Below are 22,577 nucleotides of genomic sequence, written 5' to 3'. Positions count from 1 at the left end.
TCACCCCAGGCTCTGTACTGCCAGAGTGTCTCCCGTACACCCTCCAAACTGACTTCCTTGGTGGCCCCAGAACTCTGGGAGGTCAACACCATCACTCAGTCACTCTTGCCAGAAGGATTTTGGTTTGTGTCTCAGCTAACTGAAGAGTTTTCATCCCTGCTCCTGTGGACACAGTAAACAAATCCAAAGCAGCACAATGAACACCAAAAAACCAGCTGGGTTGGGCAAAAAGCTCCACATGAAGCTGTCTGGTTTGAGTCATATTTCTTTTGGGTTACACTTAATGCTAACTTGTCATTCTGGGTTTAAAGCTTTCCTAGATTCATCTTGTTTCAATTAATGCTAACTATTATTCTCTTACTGATGCTTAAATTGTAGCTGCTTGCGAGTGGGAGCCCCTTCACATTGGCTCCTTTATCTTCAGCATCGCCCCAACAATTTGAAAGCATCCTTGTTTCCTGGCAGCAATTCACGCTTTGGACCCATCTGTAATTTTTCCTGCCTAAGGATGCAGGAGAATGTACGGGGAGCTTCATTTTTTTTTTTTTTTTCAGTGAAGAGTAAAAGAAAAAGCCAAATCTAAGTGCCAGGACAGTACATGGAGCCCAAGGTCTCTGGCTCCCCCTCTTCCGAAAACCCTAGGAAAATAGTTTTAAGGACATGAGTTAAGACTGAGGGTTCTATTTAATTGTAGTTCTTGCTAGATCTTTACATTTTTTTCAAGAAGTCCTCAACATTGTTACTGCACAAAATTATCTACCTAATTTTTTAATCTCTCACTCATTCCCTTTTGCTTTATTAAAAAAAACTTTTTATGAGGAAATTTGAAGTAGAGATTTGCCAAGTACCCATCATCCAGCTTCAATTTTCTCTCTTCCACAATCCCAATTTTATCTCTAACCCCATCACCTCCCACCCCACTGCCTCTATCTCAGAGGGTGTTAAGGACTGTGAGAAAATTAATGAGGGAGATCTGATAGAGTGGCAAGCAAACAGAGAAGGGCTTAGAAAGATGTATCAGAAAAGGTGACAATGAGCATAGGAAAATAAAAAGAAGCCAGCCTTTCAAAGATCTAGGGAAGAGGACTTTGGGAGAGGGAGCAGAGGGTTTGAAGGCTTTGAAGTAAGAGTGTGCTTGATGGGTTCAAGGAGGAAAGGAAGACTGGGAACTTGGAGGATAAGGAGCCACAGCCATATCTCCTTGGCTTTGCATTCTGATGACTCCATCTACACCAGTTGCTGTTCTTGTTTAAAAGTGGATAGAAAAATGTATGGAGGACACCAGATCTGTAGTCTTAGAGGACTCCCGGGCTAATGAGAACTACAGTAGGACCTCAAGGTGGAGTTTTTAAGGACAGCTGAATGAACACATAGGCTCATTCAGAAGATTGCAAACAGACAATACACCTGGTGTTTCTAACTGCTATGAGTTGGTGGTTAAAGCAGGGAGACCACAGCAGCAACCGAGTTTCAGGTACCGGCTCTGTACTCCAGCTGTGACCTAATCAGTACCCCCCTCTCCTCCACACTCAGTGAGGGTTCAGAGAGATAAGTCCATAATTGTCATCTGGAATGTCTAAGAGAAAATATCACCAGTGGCTCAGATGTTCAGAATGATGCCTTTTGATAACCATAATTCATGGAGGAACTAGTGAAGGAACTAGTTAAAGGAACTAGTGATTGTTCCTGTTCCAGAAATTGCTAGTTTGATAAGAAAAACAACAATATCTGTAAGTTGAATTTCAAACCTTGAGAAAAACTAGGCTTTAATATTTACAACTAGATAAATTGAATATTAATCACACAAGTTTGTATTCTTTTCCATGTTAAAAAACCTTCCCTAGTCCTTAGACATTAAACATCTCAAATGACAACAGAGAGAGTTTCCCAAAATATCCAGTGATTTTAATCCAGTTGGTCCTGACACAGAATGGAAAAGCAGGTCATTCTGGGTCATCTATTTGGCCACTCTTCCTTTAGCATGCAGTCCTCCCAAATTAGGTTGCTCTGGTCAACATTTTGTCTTCCTATTTGCCCCAAATTTATATTCCCCAGGACATCAGCATGTGACTGAGACTGGCCTTTTATTTAGGGGACTTTGTGCCCTTAAACAAATGTGATATAATATGAACAGCAATGAAATAACAGGGTAGCATATGATGATGGTTGAACCATTTCTCCTGATGCTACACAGACCCTAGGAGAATGACTTTGCCAACTCTAACAAAGGGAAACCACTGATCATTAAAGAAAGAGCTGATATAGGAGTATTTTTAGACTAGTTAGAAAATAGCCAAAAATATCTTAAACCTGGAGATAATTTTCTGTTTCAAATGAGGTTTTAAATGAAAATATTCAAGTGGATGGTTAATAATTTATATGTAAATTATATATAATTATCATAAACCACAAGCCACATGCATGATCTAATAATTTAAATATGCCCCATATGACATCGAGACCAAGTAGAAAATCACATACAAATTTAATTTCTTGTATTTGGTTGGATTCTTTCTGTCAAAGGGAAAAAATTCACAGAATAAGAAATAACTGAGTAGGCCTTTCCAATGATGTCATGGCTTTGCAAATGAAGAAAACATGATAGCCTTCACAGAAATAAGCCTGAAAAAGAAAAAATAATGTTGTCCTATAGAATTGGATTAGAAGCCATAAATAAGAGTGACACTGTGATCTTCAGAATCTTTTGCTCATGTTCCTGTGAAGGGTAGAAGGAAGGTCCCTCTTCCTGTCAGGCAGTGCGTTGTAGGCCCTGCAATGGATATCATCTTATCTTGTAGGACAGGCAGTTAGGGAATTTTAAGGGGGGGGGGGGTGGAATCATGTCAGGTTTGTTAAAGCAGCCCATTGCCACCAAAGCAGTGGAGAAAAAGGCAATCTGATCCATGGTGGTAGGAAGGAATATCAATCAGCCTGTAAGATCTACAGTCCAGGGAGTGATTTGTCTATTTCCATAAAGTTTCAATCACATATAAACTTTGACGCAGCAATCTCACTTCTAGAAATTTGCCCCACAGATATGAGTGCAAAGTAACAACACTACATACTTATTAACTGCAGAATTGATTATAATAACAAGAGACTGGAAACAATAGAAAGGTCCATCAGTAGGTGATCTGTTAAATAAACCATGATTCATCTACAGGTGAATATTATGCAGCTGCAAAAAAAGAAAAAGATTTAGAAAATTTCCTGCATCTTGAGATGGAAAGATCTTCAAATATAAGAATTGTAATTATCTTTTTGTATAAAATAGAGGAAAATAGAAATATATTTGCATCAAAAGATATATAACTGCAAGAATATATACACAGGTACAAAAGTTGTTACCTAAGGAGGGAAGATGACGGTTTTCACTGGATATTTTTATGTATGATTCAATTTTTGAACAGTACGGTGTATAACCTACTCAAAAGATGTTTTAAAAACTCATTTTGTGGAACTCTGGAAAATGCTATGGTGATTCTTCAAAAAATTAAACATAGAAATACCATATGTTACACTGGAATTAAAATTAGAAAGAAACATAAGAAAAAAAAGAAATACCATATGTTCTGCAATTCCACTTCTAGGTATAGCCTCAACAGAGGTGAAAACAGGAACTCGAACAGATATTTGCACACCCATGCTAATAGCCGCATTATTCACAAAAGCCAAAAAGGTGGAAGGAACCCAACCAAGTGTTTATAGACAGATGAAGGGTTAAAAAAATTGTAGCGTGTCTATATATATATAATGGAGAGTAGTCATAGAGATAGTAGAATGGTGGTTTGCCAGGGGCTGGAGGAAGGACAGAATGGGGAGTTAGTATTTCCTGGGTGGATTTGCAGTTGGGGAAGATGAAAAAGTTGTGGAAATGCATGGTGGTGATGGTTGCACAACTGTGTGAATGTGTGAAAAGCTACAGAACTGTACATGTAAAAATTATTGAAACAGTAAATTTTATTATGCATATTTTAACAAAATTTTTTTAAAACTAATAATTTACATATATTTATATGATTCATTTCGTTAGCAGTAAATCATAAATTAATCAACGAACAAAGGCATAGCCACAAAAAAGCCCACCTGAATACCGCACACAAGAAATTTCCAAAGTAGAATTTTTGTCCCAGAGGGAGTCATAGAATGAACCAATTGTCCTTAATTGAGGACGAAGAACAAAAAAAAAAAAAAGCCAACCCTGCGCCCAACGTGGGGCTCGAACCCACGACCCTGAGATTAAGAGTCTCATGCTCTACCGACTGAGCTAGCCGGGCGCCCGCCAAGAAAGTTTCAACATTTCTTACTTCAAGGTAGCTTTCAGACTATATGCCGCTCCAAACTCAGAAATGGGTTTCTTTGCAACATCCAGCCGCCTGGCAGACCCAGAAACTCAAACTCCGCAGATCATGCCTGACCGCCCCTCCCACCTAGGTCTGTTTTCTGCTTGCTCTGCTTTGCCAGCTACCTAACCTTTTTCCATTCCCGAAAAGTGCAGGGCTCAAAGGAGGGAAAACATGAGCATCCTAATGCCACTGGCACGCTCACCTTGTGATATTTTAATCAGGAGTTTAGAGGTATGGTCTGGGCATTGGAGTGGGTGAGTCCCGCCACTGCCCTTTCCGATCTGGGCAACTCCAAAATACGGGATTTTCCCCCAGGGCTCTGCGCGTTTGGAAAACTTAGTAAGGAAAAAAAGAAAGAAAGAAGCAAGCGCGCCTTGGAGATGCCGGGGATCGAACCCGGGGCCTCATACATGCAAAGCATGCGCTCTACCACTGAGCTACATCCCCACTCCACCCAGGGCCTTCTCTAAACATTCTCTTGGCTACTTATTAGTAAGGGGGGGGGTGGAGCGAGGTGCAAATAGCCAGATGCTGGTAAAGCCGGTCCGGCAGTGCCAGAGCCACTAGTGGTTGAGTCCTCTACTGACTCCCAGGCGAGCGGATCTCCACTGAGGGACACTGGCGGGGAGAACAGGGCCGGAATAAACCCCTGAAGGCAGCAGTGGAAAACGTAGGAGAAATCATCAGGCACGATGCCCCCAAATGAACTGTAAGCCGAAAAAGGAAAGTAAGGAAGACTGTGCGCAGGCTGCTACGTTTGTTAAACAAGAAAAAGGGGAGTGTAGCTAACTGTATAATATTTGTATAAAATAATTCTGAATTGCTAAGTTGATCGCTTGGGATGGGGAGGAGATTAGAGCGTAGACGAGAGGCACATTTTTCGGTGCGAACCACTCTGCATATCTGAATTTTGAACCACGTTTAAATCAGTTCAATCCAAGAAAAGTTTCCCATCGCTTCCTGTGCAACAAGAACTGCTCTAGAAATCTGGGGGTCCCGCCACGAACAAAACTGACACAGTCATCTCCTCTAACAGCTCAAATTCCAGAGGAGGTAAACTGTTAGAGAGAAAATAGAGACAGCTTGAAGGACAGAGTGTGGTAAGAGGTGATTTTAAACTGTGCTGTCCTGGCAAGTTTCACTGAGACGGTGACATTTGGAACAAGACTTGAAGGAGGTGGGAAGTAAGCCATGCAAGTATGGGAAAAGAGAGGTCCAAGTAAAGGTAAAAGCCGGTTCAAAGGCCCTGAAAAAGGCTCTTGCTGGCATGTTGCAGGAATATGGAGGTCCCTGTGGCAAGACAGGAGTCAACAGGGAAGAGGGATAGGAGATGCGGGTAGAGAGGCTGGGCGCAGGGGATGAGGTCAAAGGATAGGTAGGTAGGGCCTTCGGAGGATTATAAAGACTTCAACTTTTACTTTGAGCAGCGGGAGCCAATGGAGGGTTTGAGCAGAGGAGAACTTAAAATTGATCTGATTCAACATGTCAACAGGACTGTTCTCACACCTGGGTGGAGAAGCCAGGGTAGGGCAGTGTGACAGAAGGGGAGAGAACTGTTGTGATCCTGAGATCACTGGAGGTGGTGCAGTGGAGGGCGTGAGAGAGTGAAGACACACAGGGGACTGATGGTGGAGTGTGTGAAATGCTTTCCTCTTGGGAGTCACAGAGGACTCCCCAGTTTGGCCGGAGCACCTGGAGGGATGGGGTTGCTGTTAAATGGGGTGGGGTGGGGAAGGCTCTGGAAGGAACAGGTGGAGGGGCAGATTAGAAGTACAGTTGTGGATATGGTGAGTGTGTGAGATCCCGTAGAACATGCTACTGGGAGTTGGATGTGGGAGCCAGGCATAGCTGGGGATACTGGGTGGGGATGTGTACTGTGGCACCAGCAACAAGAGGGTCTTTCAAGCCAAGAAAGTGGAAAAGATCAGGAGTGAGTATAGACAGAGGTCCAAGAACTGAGCAAGTGCAGGAAGAGGAGGAGGAAAGCACAAGGGAGGCCAAGAAAAAAGTAGGAGAGCCAGGGACTACAGCATCCTGGAACGCGCTGGGCAAGAGTACCAGCAAGGAGGAAGCATCAGAGGAAAGGGCAAGTGAGGTGAAGCCTGAGAAGGAGCCTTTGCCTTTGGGTTAGAATCGCTGAGGTCACTGGTGACCTTGATAAGAGTGGTTTCTGAGGAGGATGGTGTCCTGAGTGCCCTTTGGGAATGAGGAATGGCGGTGGAAGCAAATATTCCTGGAAGTTCTGGGGGGACATTAGAGGGTTGGGTTATTTTGGTGGAGATTAAAGTGGGAAAATGTATTGTAAATGTATTATTTGTTCAAAGCCAAAAATTAAAGAAAGAATAAACAAGGGGCAGAACAACCGTGGGAAAAGTAGCCGCCGAAGTGGATACAAGCCACGCTTGGGGGTGGGGGCAAGAGCCATGTTACAGACACTAAATTTAGCTCAGCACCGGGCCAGGACCAACCTGCACTCCGGGAACCTGACACTGTGGCCTCGGCGCTAGGCCCTTGGCCCGGCCAAGGAGTGGAGTGGCACCCAGCTGGGTGTGTGCGCCCACTTATCCAGGCCCGTTTCCCACGGCTGACTGGGTCAGGCTGGGGGTGGCCTAGAGAAGCTTGCGGAGGGGCTGGGCGAGGTGGGGGGGGGCGTGACGGAGAGGGGGTGCCAGGGGACCAAGGAGGCCGCAGACCAAACCAGTGTTTGAGCGGCCCAGAGCCGGGGGCGCGTGGCGCTGGCCCGCACTTGGATCCGATCAAGTAGTGAGGTCTGGCCCGCCCACAACGCGCTCACTCCCTTCTCGTTTCCCGGCCCGGCAAGCTCTCAGCTCCAGTCTCTGCCAGCCCGGCTTCAGCCCCGCCCTTCCTCTCCCCGTGGGTCCTCGGAGGCCGAATCCGGCCTCACCGCTCCGAGCCGCACTGTCGAGCCCCTCGACTTCCCCAGCACCGCCCGACTTAGGTGCGCTGAGGGAGCGCATGGCGGCGGTGGGGCCGCGGGCAGACCCCCGCGCCGGGGCCGAGGCGCTGGCACTGGCCGCAGAGCTGCAGGGCGAGACCACATGCTCTATATGCCTGGAGCTCTTCCGCGAGCCAGTGTCCGTCGAGTGCGGTCACAGTTTCTGCCGCTCCTGTATCGCGCGCTGCTGGGAGCGCCCCGGCGTGGGAGGCCCAGCGCCGTGCCGCGCGCTGCCCGGCCCGCTGCCCTGCCCACAGTGCCGAGAGCCCGTGCGTCCCGGCCAGTTGCGGCCCAACCGGCAGCTGGCCTCGGTGGCCACGCTGCTGCGGCGCTTCGGTCTACCTGCGGCCGCGCCAGGGGAGCGCCAGCCCATGGAGGTGGCGCTGGCTGGGTGCGTCCAGCATGGCGAACCGCTCAAGCTCTACTGCCAAGACGACGGACGCGCCATTTGCGTGGTGTGCGACCGCGCCCGCGAACATCGCGCGCACGCAGTGTTGCCGCTTGACGAGGCTGTGCAGGAAGCTAAGGTGAGCTCCCCCCGCCACCCCAGTGCAGAACCCCAGGACCCAGCTCGGGTTCTGTCTTCCCGCGCACGCAGTGCAGGCGGCTGGCAGGCAGGCAGGTGGCCCAGGTGAGACCCTGCCTCTTTTTTCCTTTGCCATGCTACCCAGCACTGGCTCTGGGACTGAGTGCGGCTCTCGCTGTGTCACTGCCACACCACTAATAACACCCTCCCACCCACCTCGAGTTGCCCTCTGGGCTCCCTACTGGACCGACTTCGCGATACCTCCACGGACTTGGCGATTTTCCGTCTGTCCCTGGCTTCTAGCAGTGTCTCCGTCACACCCACACTTCCTCTGCCCGCACTCTCAGCACTTTCCCCGGGCGTGGCGCTCTGCTACGTCCTTGCGTCCTGGGGCCCAGTGGGACGACCTTCCCAAGAGGTTGGGGTAAGGCAGTGGGTGACTCCTGGGTTGAGCAGAGCACCAAAAGCTGTCTTGGGCTGTGTCAAAGATATGGATCTGGGGCAGTCTCTTCCCTGCCTCCTTTCTGGGGTGTCCTCAGAGGCTTCAGGCACACAGTCCCCCGTCTTTCTTTACTCCTTATACCACTCCAGCCCTCCCACCCAGGCGGCTTTCGGATGGTGAGGAGAAAAGCAGAGGGGAAGACAAGGTAGGTTAGGTTGGGCTCCTACATGGCCTGCATTTCAGCTTGGATTGTGTACAGATGGTCTTGGGGAAATGAGACCTTGGGGCCTTAGGAGTCACGGGTCAGTTCCCCTACTCTGCTATGTGCGTCTGTGCAGGTTGTAGCCATCCCCATGTCCAGATATGGCTTCAACCCTGCCTCCTCCTCATCAATGAAGAGGGTCTTCTCTTTGTCCTGGATGGCTCCAGGAAGGCACAAGTTGGGGTTTCCAGAGTCCTCTTCCCATAATGTCTTCCTTCTCACCCTCCTGCAGGAGCTCCTGGAGTCCAGGCTGAAGGTCCTGAAGAAGGATCTGGAGGACTATGAGGTGTTTCGTTCCACTGAAGAGAAGGAGAGCAAGGAGCTCCTGGTGAGTGGGGCACCCTCCAGGTGGGCCCTCTTTGAGTGACAACAGAGGACCACCCACCATCCTGGCCCTGTGTGTGCATTCTTTAAAAAGAAGTAAAGTGAAGAGTGAAAACTGGAGGGATGACAAATGTTGAAGGAGAACATTTAGCTGAGTAAAATTTGCAGATATTACTGGCTTTATTCAGGGATTCATGAATTGGGCAGCATCCCATCTAGCAGGTAGAAAACAACTCTGAAGGGATGCCTGGGTGGCTCAGTCGGCTAAGTGCCTGCCTTCAGCTCAGGTCATGATCCCAGGGTCCTGGGATTGAGCCCATGTTGGGCAGCCTGCTTCTTTGCCTGCCGCTCCCCCTGCTTGTGCATGCCCTCTCTCTCTCTGACCAAAAAAAAAAAAAAAAAAAAAAAAACCTCTGAAAAGCTATACAAGGCAAAAGATTTCATAAGCAGAAGGGAGCAGGAACCAGGAATTTATACTAGGCCAAAAAGCAGATTAGTTATTACAAAGTTACTTTCCCTCTTGGGGAGTGTAGGGGTTTATCAGGCAGTTACTTAACTAGTACTGCTCAGGTGATTCCTGATTGGTTTAAAATTCTATTTCTGGGAAAACTGAAACTGTAATTAAGTCTCTGTTTCCTGAGGTGAGACTTAGCATGGGTGACTCCATTTTGGGTCTGTTGTCTTGTTTTTAACTCGAAATAAATGTGTTTGGGGTGGGGTGGATGTGACCTAGTTTAATCCTTACAGTGGCTCTGGGAGGCACTAATTTATTCTTCCTACTTTGCAAATGAGGCAGCTATAGCCCAGGGTGGTTCTGGGGCAAGTTTGAAGTTGCCCTAGGTTGGTGGGAGAGCACATTTGTGACAGGGGACTTGACAGCATGTGTTGAAGCTGCTGTGTGCTCAGAGTTGGGATATTTAAACTAAAGGATGTATGTGGTGGGTATGTGTAGGTGAGCCTCTGACCCCTAAACAGTGAGGTAGATGGAATTCTGTCCCATGGGATGGCTCAGAGGCTACTACCCAAATGCTACATCTTGATGTCCCATTGCCTCTCCAAATTCTCCTCTCCTGAGACAGAAGCAGATGGCAGCTGAGCGAGAGAAGGTGGGTGCAGAGTTCCAGGCACTGCGGGCCTTCCTGGTGGAGCAGGAGGGCCGGCTCTTGGGCCGTCTGGAGGAGCTGTCCCGGGAGGTGACACAGAAGCAGAATGAGAACATAGCTCAGCTTGGGGGTGAGATCACCCAGCTCTCCAAGCTTAGCAGGCAGATCCAGGAGACAACTCGAAAGCCTGACCTTGACTTTCTCCAGGTGAGTCTGGATTGGCCAGAGGTATGAATCATTTATCCTAAGGCATTACAAATGGCAAGTGAGAACAGAGTCAGATTCTGTGAGTTTAGTTAGAATTGCATACTTGAGCAGGAGGCGAATGGAGAAAACTGCACGGATTCTCCTGGGGTTAAAGGCATAAAAAGATGTAAAACTTTCTTCACCTCGAGCCACAATAAAGATCTTATTGGCTTTACTCAAGGATTCATGAATTGGGCAGTATCCAATCTAGCAGACAGAAAGGAGTTCCAAAGAGCTATATACAAGGTGTATCTAAGCCTTGTGACAAAAGTCTTGGAAAATAATACTTATCTTTAGTACATGTGATGCATTTTGACATTTTCTACTCTGTTTCCTTTGGAAATAGTCACAATCCACAAATAAACTTCACAAGTCACAAATGGGTCAAGCATAGTCATTTAAAAGAGGCTGGTCTGAGTGACCAGTCATTGCCTCAGGGCTGTGACTTATCTGGGATGGTGTCGAGAGCAGAGACAGCTCTGGATCCCCGCACATGGCTCCAGTGGTGATTCTGTAATAAAGGGAACATTTGCAAAGCTGTGGGAAGGGAGGTGATGAGACACCCAGTAATCAGGCACAGCAGAAAGCCATTGCCATCTGGGCCCACGCAGGTGGTAGGGCGTGGTACACCTTATTGCCAGTTTTATTTTGTCAAAGATGACTGGAGTTACCTGATGCTGAGTTGGTTTTCTTTCATCTTGCTTTCCAGGAATTCAAAAACACCCTAAGCAGGTGAGTGGACCTAAGAGTTCCTTAGGCCTCTCCAAGCTGGCTCTTCTCCTTTTCCACTGAGCTCTCTCTCTTCATCCCCTTACCCCTGACCTCTCATCTCCCAATTCGCACACTGCCTTACCTCTGTACCTTCTAAGGCAAATGTCCACCTGCCTGGCTGTAGATATTCTGGTGCAAGATCAGCCTCTCCTTTCTTCACCTCTCCCCACCAAGAGGACCTTGCCATCCTAAATGCCTCAGCCCACTGGGAATAGGACAGTGTTTGTGGGCCTTCCTCAGGGTCTTTGTCTTGCAGATGCAGCAATGTGCCTGGCCCCAAGCCAACCACAGTCTCTTCTGAGATGAAGAATAAAGTCTGGAATGTTTCCCTCAAGACCTTTGTCTTAAAGGGGCTGCTCAAGAAGTTCAAAGGTAGGGGGCCTGTGCTTGGGGTTGGGCCATGCAGTGCTGGTGGGCATGGTGTGTTTCTGGTAGTTTGGGGTCCCAAGGATGTGCCTTTCTAAAAGCTATGTGAGAAAGTAGGAGCTAGGGTGTGTCAAGGCCAGATTGGTGCAGGGAGATGGTAGTAGCAAATCCATTCAGCAACAGTTCCCCCCTCCACCACCACGTCCCCAGCACAAAGATTCCCCCAGGAACAGTCAGGGTAGAGGGGTATTAGCAAAAAGAGGGATGAGGAAAAAGAGCTCAGCTCAGACCAGCTCAGGCAAAAGAGGGGGAAGCTGGAGAAGTAGAACTAGGGTACTGCCCCTTCCCCACCCCCCACACTTGACCCAGAGTCTGTACATCAACTCTCAGCCTCTGGGGTATCTGGGGAGTGAGTGAGCCAGTGGGGCTATAAATGTCAGAGGAGGTGGTATCTTTTGGTATCACTGTAATTGTCAGATAGACAATCTTCTGAGTTATTTACACATACACTCCTTTTTTTCTCCTCCTCAGAGGATCTTCGGGGAGAGCTCGAGAAAGAGGAGAAAGGTATGATGGTTGTTGTGATAGTGAGTTCCCATTATTTGGCCATGTAAAGAATCCTGCCTACCTCTGCCTTCTGCTGTCTGCTTCCTCATCCTTGCCTCCCAGTTCTGGCTCCCTCAGGCTTCAGTGGGACCTGTAGGCCTATAAATTGTGGGTCACTCACCTGGACGAGTCTCTCTCCCCTCTCCCCACTCCCAGACAGACACCTCTGCTGGGGACAGGGGTTATGTGCAGGGGTCAGGGAAAGCAGGAGGAGATTAAAGAGAGAAAGGGAGGTAGTTCTTATTACTGCAGAGCTCTGGGGTGAATGGGATCCAACCCCACAGGAGGGCAGGGGAGGGGAGGGCACATATTGCTGATGCTGGTGACTGAAAAAGCTAAGTCAGAATTTACCTTGGAACAATCTACACCAGCTGAGTCAGATCATGCTCTTCCTCTGCTCAGAACCCTGGGACAGCCTCTCTCACTCCACATAGTCCTCACTGTGGTCCTCCAGGCTTAGGGATCTGGCCTCACTGCACACTCTCCCCCTGGCTTACTCTGTGCAGACACAACAAGCCCTCCTTGCCGCTCTTGGGATGCACCAAGCACACATGTACCTCAGGACATCTGCACTTCATTAGCTGGGCCTCAGCCTGGTATATGCATCCTCCAGACAGCTGCATATCTGGCTTCCTCACTTCCTCTAGGTCTTTGCTGAATTGCACAGTGAGGCCTTTTCACCTTCCCTGGCCAGTCTGGTTGAGATTATAGCCTTCTCTCCTGATTCCTCTTACCATCCGTGTTTATCTTTTCTCGTTTCTCCCTCCCTTCCCCCGAGAAAAGAAGCTGCAGGAGGACAGGGATACTGAACTGTGGGATTCCCGGGGCCCACAACAGTCCTGGAAGATAGTACTTAGGACAAGTGTGCATATTTTAAGTTTTTATTATGAAAATTGTGAACATACACAAAAGTAAAAAGACGATCATAATGCATATTATGTTCTCATCACACACCTTCAGCTAATACTTTTCTTGAACACCCTTACCCCCTTTTTCCCACTGGAAGCAAATCACAAGTCCTTTCCATAAATATTAGTATGTTATCTCTAAAGATAGACTTAAAAAAAACCCCACATAACCACAAAACCATAGTCACAATTAGAAAAAGTAACGGTTCCTTCTCATATCTAGTGTTCAAAATTCCCCCATGTCTTTTAAATTGGATTTGTGGATCTGATCCAAATTAGGTTCTTACATTCCATCTGACTTTCCCACGTACTTTGTGTGGGGATGGTGATGGAGAAGTAACCGGTGAAAGGTGAGCAAGGGGCTTGCATGGGACGTCTGTCCCTGTGTCTGCCTTCAGTGGAGCTGACCCTGGACCCGGACACCGCCAACCCCCGCCTCATCCTCTCCCTGGATCTGAAGAGCGTGCGCCTTGGACAGCGGGCCCAGGACTTGCCCTGCAACCCACGCCGCTTTGATACCAACACGCGGGTCCTGGCGTCCAGCGGCTTCTCCTCGGGGCGGCACCACTGGGAGGTGGAAGTGGGCTCCAAGGACGGCTGGGCCTTTGGCGTGGCGCGCGAGAGCGTGCGCCGCAAGGGCCTCACGCCCTTCACCCCTGAGGAGGGCGTCTGGGCGCTGCAGCTCAACAGCGGCAAGTACTGGGCGGTGACTAGCCCCGAACGGACGCCCCTCAGCTGTGGCCACCTGTCCCGCGTGCGGGTGGCCCTGGATCTGGAGGTGGGCGCCGTGTCCTTCTACGCCGTGGAGGACATGCGCCACCTCTACACCTTCCGCGTCAATTTCCACGAGCGCGTGTTCCCGCTTTTCTCCGTCTGCTCCACCGGCACCTACTTACGAATCTGGCCTTGAAAGCCCTCCGCGGCCTCTCAGAGAGGGTGAGTCAGTCAAGGGGGCATTCCTCCTTGTCCGGGGGCTGCCCGCGGGAAGCAGTGGTGCCCTCTGTCGGAGCCTCCTGATTACTTTGGCCCCCCCCCCCCCCCCCCCGCGACTCGGCCTGGGTTGCCTTAGAGGGGCTCCTGCAGGCCACAACATTAGAGCCAGCGGAATGGGCGATTGTGGAAAAGGGTTCTGCGGTCAACTGAGCAGGGGGAGATGCCTTGGACCCCTGGGGCCAGTCCTCTGCCTGTTGTGGGCAGGTGGATCTGGCCTGAGCTGTAAGGAAGTGCAGGTAGGTGAGGACGCCAGCCAAGCTACCCACAGAGGTACTTCCCATCCCTGGGGTTTACTGCCTGGGCTTAGCAGGGCCTCTGGTTCTGTGGAGCAACACCAAACCCAGTGCTGTCCTCGGTGCATGGAGCAGGTTCAGGCCCAAACATCCAGGTTCATGATCACTTCTGCTTTCCCTTCTTGTCAGCTGTCAGCTCTGCCTTCAGACACCTGGATCCAGCTGGCCTGAGGTCTCTACTCAGGAAGGAGCGCTGTACTCCCAGCTCAGAGAACAGCCTGGACCAGAACTGGAAGGAGATTCTTGACCTGTACATGAGCAGAAAGCCCAAGGGCATGGCTACTTTCCAGTACCCCTCAACCTGATGATACAGAGTGATATGTACTTTCTCGGCCACAGTGAGAGCCATGTGTGCTCACAGATGCCTAAACCCCTTCCAAATGCCAAAGCATAGTCTCCCTTGAGTAAGGAGACCAAAGGTTATGGAATTTTCAAACACAAAACAGCACTTACAATTTTATGGATGTAACTAATATCAGCATGGGACAGCACATGGGATGCCTCTGACATACCCTTTCTGGAACTTGCCAAGTGTACGCCAACAGCAGCCTGGTGCCAAGGTCTGCTCAGCCTTTGCCCTGGTGGGGTGTTATCCCTTGGCTAATTGTTCCCCAGCTTCTGTTTGGGTGGGTTTCTGGGAGGGGGTGTTGGGCTGTTCCATGCTTAATGCTCCCCAGGGAAAGGGGATGAGGAGAAGGAAATAGACTGACCTCATTTCTAGGGTGGCTTAGCTCATTCTTGACTCCCCCAGACTGAGTGCAAGAGCACAGTAGGAGCAAAGGTTTCTGCTAGACTGGATGAGCAATTGTGTTTAAGTGTGTGAGGAATGTGTGCACATGTGTTTATATCTCAGATTGAGGGGGGTAGGGGTGTGTGTGGGTTTTGGAGAGGGCATTTATCAGCATGTGCATAGGGCTTAGGTATTGCAAATCGACCTAGGTCAATTTGGTAATACCTTATTTTTTATTTGTTGCTAAATATTAGCTACCCCATATTTAGGTCAGGGCCATAGGTTTCCTCCCCCACTACCTGGCTACCTGGCTAGATGAAAGCCAGTCTCAGACGTCTTCTGTCCTGCAGAGGTTTAGACAGGTATGTTGGCATGTAGGGGCAGTGACAATTGAATAGTCTGGTCTGCAAGTGTCATGGAGTTTCTGTGCTCTATCCCTGAGATGCTTCAAGCACACTTTGCATACAAGGGTCTTACAGGGCAGGCATGATACTGTTCTAGAGGCAGACCCAGTGGACATAGCACCAGGTAATCAGAATCCAGTGGCTTATGGGCTGGGGCTAGGATCATATAAGAGTCCAGCCTACAGAGGTGGCTTAGTCAGTTAAGCCTCTGGCTCTTGATTTCAGCTCAGGTCATGATCTCCAGTGGTGAGATCGAGCCCCTTGTGGGGCTCTGTGGTGGGCAGGGAGCCTGTTTAAGATTCTTTCTCTCCCTCTCCATCTACACAACTCCCCCCGCCCCCCGCCACCAGCTCATGTTCTCTCTCTCCCCCCAATAAATAAATAAATCTTTAAAAAAAAGGAGTCCAGCATACAGTATCATTGTATCATTCCAGAGGGTGAATCCTATGTGGTGTTCACACACAGAGAGTAGCTTTAGAACATTGTAGCCAATGCATGTATTTGAATACCACTAATTTCCACAAGGAAAACCCATTTTTAACATTCACTTGCTAATTAAATTGGCTAATGTTATCATCAAGCCCTAATGGTATCTGGGCTTGTATGGGTTTTGGACTGAGTATCACAGTTAAAGTCACGTAACAACTGTGCTGAAGGACTGCAACACATATTACAGGTCACAGAAGGGGGGTGTCTGGTGGAGGTGCCCATAGGGCCAGGTCTGGGGACTGCAGGGGTGGCTGTCTGTGTGTATATTTTCAGCTTTTATGTTGTGAATGTGATTGTGTGCCTACCAGAGTATGTGTGTTTGCAGATTAACTACATAGACATCTGTGTATCTGAAGAAATATCACAACAGTTATAGTAACAATCACACACTGAGGGTAAGAAATGTTCTCTTTTGGTCACTAGGACAGTATAGTGACTTTGGATGTCACAATGCTGGTGTGAGAGTATGTGTGACTGTGTGCATTTTTCTCTCCCATACTTTGGGCATCCTAAGATCTGTGAGATGTTTGGGTCTCTGAAAGCAATGACTGGCTTAACTTGGTTCCTTCTGATCCCACCCATGAGTCCCAGATCCTTGAGTTGCATGAGCCATTTCCCTGACAACAGACCCTCACATGGCCCCTCAGCATGCAGACTGGAGGGTACCCACCAGCCCAAGTCACCTGGTCTTGCAGGGACCATGGGGCAGGTTGGGTCACCAGGTCAAGGTCCACCACTTTCTTTTTTTAAGTTTTATCTAAGGCTTTATTTTAATTCCAGTTAGTTAGCATACAGTGTTTTATTAGTTTCAGGTGTACAATATAGTAATTCAACATTTCTGTACATCACCCTGTGCTCATCATGACAGGTATACTCCTTAATCCCCATCCCCTATTTAACTCCTCTTCCCACCCCCTCGCCTCTGATAACCATCAGTTTGTTCTCTATAGTTCAGAGTCTGTTTCTTGATTTGTCTCTCTTTCATTTTTTCCCCTTTGCTCATTTGTTTTGTTTCTTAAATTCCGCATGAGTGAAATCATATGGTATTTATCTTTCTCACTTATGTCCTTTAGCATTATACTCTCTAGCTCCATCTGGTCCTTGCAAATGGCAAGAGTTCATTCTTTTTTATGGCTGAATAGCATTCCATTGTGTATATATACCACTTCTTTATCCATTCGTCAATGATGGGCACTGGGCAACTTCCATATCTTGGACAGCCCGCCAGTTTCTCATCGTTGCAGGGTAGGGCTCCTGTCCCTCACCTGGGCTCCCACCCTCTCCAAGCCCCGTATCCCCTGGGCTTTTAGGGGCTCTTAGGGAACCAGTTCCACAAGAGTTAAGGTGAGCCCCAAGGTTTGCCTTTTCCTAACCTGCCTAAAGGTGCAGCAGGGGCTAGGGACCCCCAGCCCTGACCCAGTCCTTCTCTGCCCAGCACCTCCTCACGCCTCGACCTTCTGATTTCTCCAACACCTTCTCTCCGCCCCTCCCCCCAGATCTCTTACTGCCCACTGACAGCCCACCTTACCAGCCTGTACCTGGATTCCTTCAGGACAGGTCTATTGACACCCTTCCCCTAACTCCTCCCTCGCAGCCCTGACCTCGGATCCTCATTCTCAGACACAAAAAGCCTTCGACATCTCTAGCCAACGAACGGGTCTTTGCCCCTGACCCCTAAGCCCCCGGAAGACCCGGGCCCTCCTAAGCTCCGCCCACCGAAGGCCCCGCCCCTGCCTGCGTAGCGTCACGCCCTCGCCCTATCCCTCACAGCCCGGCGGAGCGCACCGTCTGCCGTCTCTCTGCGGGGCTTTCTCTCAGGATTTGCGGCCTGGCCTGCCGGCACTGACACTTACTAACGTCGCTGGTGAGACAGCGGCGGCGAGATTATGTCCTCTTCGGCCGAAAGGCTCCGGCCCGCCTCTCATTGCTTAGCTCCTCCCTGTGGCTCTTTGCGGCTGCGCGGCGGACGGTGGCGGTGTCAACTGTTCTTGCGCATAAGGAGTAGGTGTGGTTGGCTCCATAGCTCAGGGGTTAGAGCACTGGTCTTGTAAACCAGGGGTCGCGAGTTCAAATCTCGCTGGGGCCTTCCTCTGTTTTTTTCACCCCCTTCCTGAAAGGTGGAAAAGCGGAAGATGCGTGAGCCAACCCGAATTTCCGCCCTTCTGGAAGGCCAGGTCCTAGGTGCAACTGTTCTTGGTTCCTTAGATGCCCGCCAACTGCAAAACCCTCTGCGTCTGTGGCCTTGCGATCACAGGCTCCGCTGGCTCCGCGCAACTTCTCCAGAGCGGTCCCTCGCATTCTTAGCGTGCTCTTAGCAAGTCTGTGGCAGATCTTAACGTTCCCCTCTTCTCACCCCACTCAGGCCAGGGCCGAGTCCTCATCTCCTCTGTCTTCTTCGTTTAGTGGGGACCACCTGTCTACGCCCACCTCCCCACAACGCATCCTGGGAATCTGTTTTAGTCGGGAGGGGGACTAGGTTTAAGCCCCCGCTTAGCTCGTCGTTGGTCCCCACAATCTAGGTTCTGTAGTGAGGTGGTCTTCCAGTAGGGCAGGCACATAGGGGTCGATGAATCCTGGGAGTGCGGGACGCGCAGGTGCCGGAAGGTGCAGGTGCGCTCCTGGCCTATCCGGGGCGTGTCCGTTCGGGTCTTAATGCGGTCTTGGCTGTTTGGATGGGAGCGGGCGGGTGCGAAGGCCTGTGGCCCCCATTCAACACTCTCCCCAACTACTCCATTCATCTCTTCTCCGGCGTCTCCCCAGGGTTTCGCGAGTGGTTTTCTCCAGTTTGGTGCACCGAGCCCGGGTTGTTTTCGAAATCCAAACGGCGCTAGAGCGCTGCCAGGAGTCAGCGCGGGGACCTTTCTGAAGGTCCCCTTTGACTGGAGAGAGGGCTCCAGGGGGCTGGGATGGCGCGGCGGGGCAGGGTCGCGCCTCTGCCTGAGCCAAGGCCTCCTGGTCGGGTCGGGCCGTGCCGGCAAAGGCGGTGGCTGGAGGGTGCCCCCAACCCCCCCCCCCCCCGCGAGCCTGCCTCTGCCTATCAGGCAGGGCCCCCATTGTTCTCTGGGGATTTAATTTCATTTTGTATACTTGACTTCCTTGAACAGCATAAATAATAAATCAAAGTCAGAAGGTTAGCATATATTAATTGTGTGCTTTTATTGTTTAACAGAAAAACGAAATGGTTAAAAAAAACGGAAGCAAATGTGGCAGTTATAAGCTTTAGGGGCAGGTGTTACTAACTGTGGACGTCTGTTCTCACTTTTCTTATATAATTCCATAAAGAAGAGAAGCAAATGCTTACAACACGGAGGCGGTAGTAATCAGGAGCGCGAGGACACACGGTGGCCTAGGTCAGAGTCCATCCAACACTTTGTGCGTGCGAAAGGAGGCGAGGACAATGCCGGTTGAGGAAGAGACCGGTTAGCATCTTGTTTTCCAAAGGTCGAGAGGAGCAGCGAGTGGAGCGGTCAACGCAGAGGGCTGAGCAAGATTGTGGAGTGGCAGTGGAAAAAATAGCACTTTTTTTCCTTGAAGTGGGTTAGCCACCATTCGTCTCCCCCTCTGTTTTGTAACAGTCAACTGTGTAGGGAATTTTTCTGGGAGTTTTTGGGCCAGCTCTGAGTGGATTTTCGTGAATTTTACAGCAGGGAATCAGAATCACTGTTTTTTGTTTGGTTTTTGGTTTTTACTACAGAATATCCCAGTGCAATTAAAGCCCTTTGGGGGAAAGCAGGCCCAAGACGAGGGAGGAGAGCGCCCACACAGCCCCGCCTGGTTCGGCGGGAGTCGTGGTTGCTCCCGGCAATCCCAGGAGAACGCTTCGAGGGCGGAGAGCGGGGGCACCCAGCCTGCGCGGCGAGTGTGCGCGCGCTCTGGTGCGAGCCTCCCGAGCTGTGCCCCCAGCCACCGCAGCCAGTCATCTCGTTTCTGCCTTACACTTCCCCACATTTTCTGAAGCTTTTGCAAATAGCGTTGCAAACAGTTATGTGTTGCTTTTCATATTTTCATTAAAAAAATAAAGAAAAACCCTCGTCCTTTTACCAGGCGCCCCACCCGAAGGCACCACTCCGGTTTCATTTCGCCTGTCGCGGCTCAAGACACAGTCGGTCCCGCGACCCCTCCAAACCCCGCTCTCTTTTCTTTCCAGGAGCCCTCCGGCTCCTCCTGGACTCTGCGCCCAGACCCCGGGCCTCCAGACTTGGGCCTTAATTGAGCTCTCTTGGGCAGGGACTCCCAGTCCCCAAAGCGGAAGGGTGGCCCTGCTTGCTGTCCGAGGCGCGCTAGCAGTGAGGCTCTCCCAGATCACAGAGGGACCAAGGGATACGGAGCGTTTTCGCTGGGCGAGCTGCCTACGGATGAGGTTAACGGCGGATGCGGAGACTGCGGAGCAGGGATAAGGTTGGGCGCGGGACACTGAAGTCCAGGGAATAATTCCAATATGTCAAAAATAAAAGTTCCTGTGGCGGTAAAACTACTCCAAATCGCCTTAAATTACGGACCGAACCAAAGGCTGGATTGTGAGGCGGCTCGTTGGTCTAGGGGTATGATTCTCGCTTTGGGTGCGAGAGGTCCCGGGTTCAAATCCCGGACGAGCCCACTTTTTCATTTTTACATACTTTTTAGCTACGTTTTTTCTGGGACAGTTTGGATCTTGAACGGGCAGATGGCATACCCAAGAGTTCCGAGTGGCCTGGGGCTAGGGAAGAAGAGTAGGTAGAGGAGTAAGTCGCCCCGGAACCGAGGGTCACCGATGAAAGACTGGGTGCAGAGCCGCTTGCGGTTTTCTGCCAATCTAGGACATGGTGTCATCTTTTCTCAGCCCTAGAACTTCGGATCCACTGTACCAACGGAAGGCTTTCTTAACAATTAAGAGTATTACAGGGAACCTACTGCTAGCAGGTTTCCGTAGTGTAGTGGTTATCACGTTCGCCTAACACGCGAAAGGTCCCCGGTTCGAAACCGGGCGGAAACAAGGTACAGCTTTACGTTTTTTCCTTCCTATGGTTTAACATTTGGAGACTATGAGCCATCCACCATCAAGTACTATTTGAAATTAATTAACACTGGTGTACATTTGGAGACACTGTGGGACAAACCGGGCCTCAGTTCAGGACATCAGCCATCCCCTGCCTGGTTACAAACGTGGACGCTCTTCCAGGGATTTAGGAAAGGGTACGTACACCGCCGGTTTTCCACCTCTGCCACGGACGCCTCTAAATCCCAACCCACTTGCTCTCTAGACACGAGCGCACAGAAGGCACAGAGCCCAACCATTCAGCAGCCGCCCTCTGGTAAAACGGAGTTCCAGACGCTGGAAACAGAGTGTCCAATCCCGCTTCGTTCCGCTATTTGTGATCCATAGCAAAATAACGCACAAAAGCGCTAAGAGGCTAGCAGCGGTGGGATTTGAACCCATGTCGCCGGCGAAACTAGAGCCTTAATCCAGCGCCTTAGACCATTCAGGCACACTACCCAACTGCAAGTAGGCTTGGGGTGTCTTCTTTCACTGCTAATAACTTTCCAAGGGTCTTCAGGAAAAGAAAGCGTTGGGAAGAATCTATAGGTTATAGCAGAACTATATCCCGACCAGCAAGATTAGTTTGACCAGAGCCACTGGGCTCCACCAGCGCGCTGACAGAGAAGGATTCGCGAAGCGCACACCCTATGCCTTGGTTTTGGGAAACTCTCAACAAGCAATTCCCACCTTTCACTTTGGGGAATGGGCGTGAACGTAGAGGAGGTCTTCTATAATCTCACGCGTTTTTTGTTTTTTTGTTTTTTAAATTAAACCGTGTGTATTATTTCTAGAAATTAAATAAAGGAGAGGGAAACCTTGCATGCACCCCCTCTCAATTTTTCAAAAAAATCTATAACGTTCATTTTAAAAATTAATTAATTAATTAATTAATTATTCTGGCAATCGTGATCTCAGAGGCCTCCACCCGTGCAATTCTGCTGCCTGAGGTTTCCATCCTTTTAAACAAGTGTTCCAGCTGGAGATATCGGATCTCGACAAAAAACACTCTTGATTGAATACCATACAGGGAATCTTCCCTTCCCTCCCTATTATAAAAACCCATTAAAGAGAGAGGAAAAAAAAAACAGCATATCCAGGGAAAAAATAGAAAAATATTCAACGGAAAACCCACAACTCAGAGATAACTATCAATATTTGGTGAATTAACCTCCAGTTTTTTTTTCCGTTAATTTCCCCCTGCACCAGTATGTCTACCTGCTGTAGATACAGATTTGAAACATGCTTTTTAAACTTAGATTGTATGTCATTAAATCGTCCCAAACCTCATTTAAATGGCTGGGTCTAAATTCATGAAAGTAGCTTGGATTCCGTCCCTGGGGCCTTGACTTTTAATGGGAGATCTGAAGACGGGTGGGTAGCCAGTGCTAGAGTAGAGGACACTGGGATTACTGCACCATCCTAGTAGATTTATTTTCTCCTGCTTAGTTTCTTTCTTTTTTTCTTTTTTAATATTTTATTTATTTATTTGAGAGAGAGAGAGAGTGAGTGAGAGAGAGCACAAGATAGGGGAAGGTCAGAGGGAGAAGCAGACTCTCCGCTCCCTGGGGAGCCTGATGGGGGTCTCAATTCTAGGACTCCTCTGCCACGATCCTAGGACTCCAGGACCCGAGCTGAAGGCTCGCTTAACCAACTGAGCCACCCAGGCGCCCCTCTCCCTCTTAATTTCTTAATGTAAAGATTGTCCCGTGATTCTTATAACTGTATACAGCTGTGTGTTTTTAAGCCAAAGTGTGTATCACCACAAATTTAGTGGCTAAAACAACACAAATTTATT

General features: G+C 49.4%; 1 protein-coding gene and 5 non-coding genes across 6 annotated transcripts; 4 read left to right on the top strand and 2 right to left on the bottom strand.

Annotated features, from left to right (window-relative positions):
* Positions 1–4,204: 4,204 nt before the first annotated feature.
* Positions 4,205–4,277, bottom strand: TRNAK-CUU (transfer RNA lysine (anticodon CUU)). Its single transcript has one exon. It is a non-coding gene; the product is annotated as a tRNA-Lys (tRNA).
* Positions 4,278–4,721: 444 nt separating this feature from the next.
* TRNAA-UGC (transfer RNA alanine (anticodon UGC)) lies at positions 4,722–4,793 on the bottom strand. The gene has a single exon. It is a non-coding gene; the product is annotated as a tRNA-Ala (tRNA).
* A 2,529-nt stretch (positions 4,794–7,322) lies between these two features.
* Positions 7,323–13,766, top strand: TRIM7 (tripartite motif containing 7). Its single transcript, XM_028093770.2, has 7 exons — positions 7,323–7,829; positions 8,765–8,860; positions 9,936–10,166; positions 10,915–10,937; positions 11,233–11,348; positions 11,874–11,909; positions 13,255–13,766. Exons 1-7 carry the CDS (start codon positions 7,323–7,325, stop codon positions 13,764–13,766), a joined length of 1,521 nt encoding a protein of 506 aa, XP_027949571.1.
* Positions 13,767–17,778: 4,012 nt separating this feature from the next.
* TRNAT-UGU (transfer RNA threonine (anticodon UGU)) lies at positions 17,779–17,851 on the top strand. Its single transcript has one exon. It is a non-coding gene; the product is annotated as a tRNA-Thr (tRNA).
* Positions 17,852–20,289: 2,438 nt separating this feature from the next.
* On the top strand, positions 20,290–20,361 carry TRNAP-UGG (transfer RNA proline (anticodon UGG)). Its single transcript has one exon. It is a non-coding gene; the product is annotated as a tRNA-Pro (tRNA).
* Positions 20,362–20,664: 303 nt separating this feature from the next.
* Positions 20,665–20,737, top strand: TRNAV-AAC (transfer RNA valine (anticodon AAC)). The gene has a single exon. It is a non-coding gene; the product is annotated as a tRNA-Val (tRNA).
* Positions 20,738–22,577: the final 1,840 nt, after the last annotated feature.

The sequence above is a fragment of the Eumetopias jubatus genome, unplaced genomic scaffold (assembly GCF_037043125.1).
Source record: "Eumetopias jubatus isolate StellerSeaLion01/CBP00866 unplaced genomic scaffold, mEumJub1_p1.0 scaffold_5, whole genome shotgun sequence".
Classification (NCBI taxonomy): Eukaryota; Metazoa; Chordata; class Mammalia; order Carnivora; family Otariidae; genus Eumetopias; species Eumetopias jubatus.
This window is presented reverse-complemented; position numbering and strand designations above follow the sequence as displayed.

Bases quoted from the DNA above. Each gene is read 5' to 3' on its own strand.
- TRIM7 (XM_028093770.2), top strand. From the start codon at position 7,323: ATGGCGGCGGTGGGGCCGCGGGCAGACCCCCGCGCCGGGGCCGAGGCG. The intron at 11,349-11,873 runs GTAGGGGGCCTG...TCTCCTCCTCAG, and splicing joins GCTGCTCAAGAAGTTCAAAG to AGGATCTTCGGGGAGAGCTC. The intron at 11,910-13,254 runs GTATGATGGTTG...GTCTGCCTTCAG, and splicing joins GCTCGAGAAAGAGGAGAAAG to TGGAGCTGACCCTGGACCCG.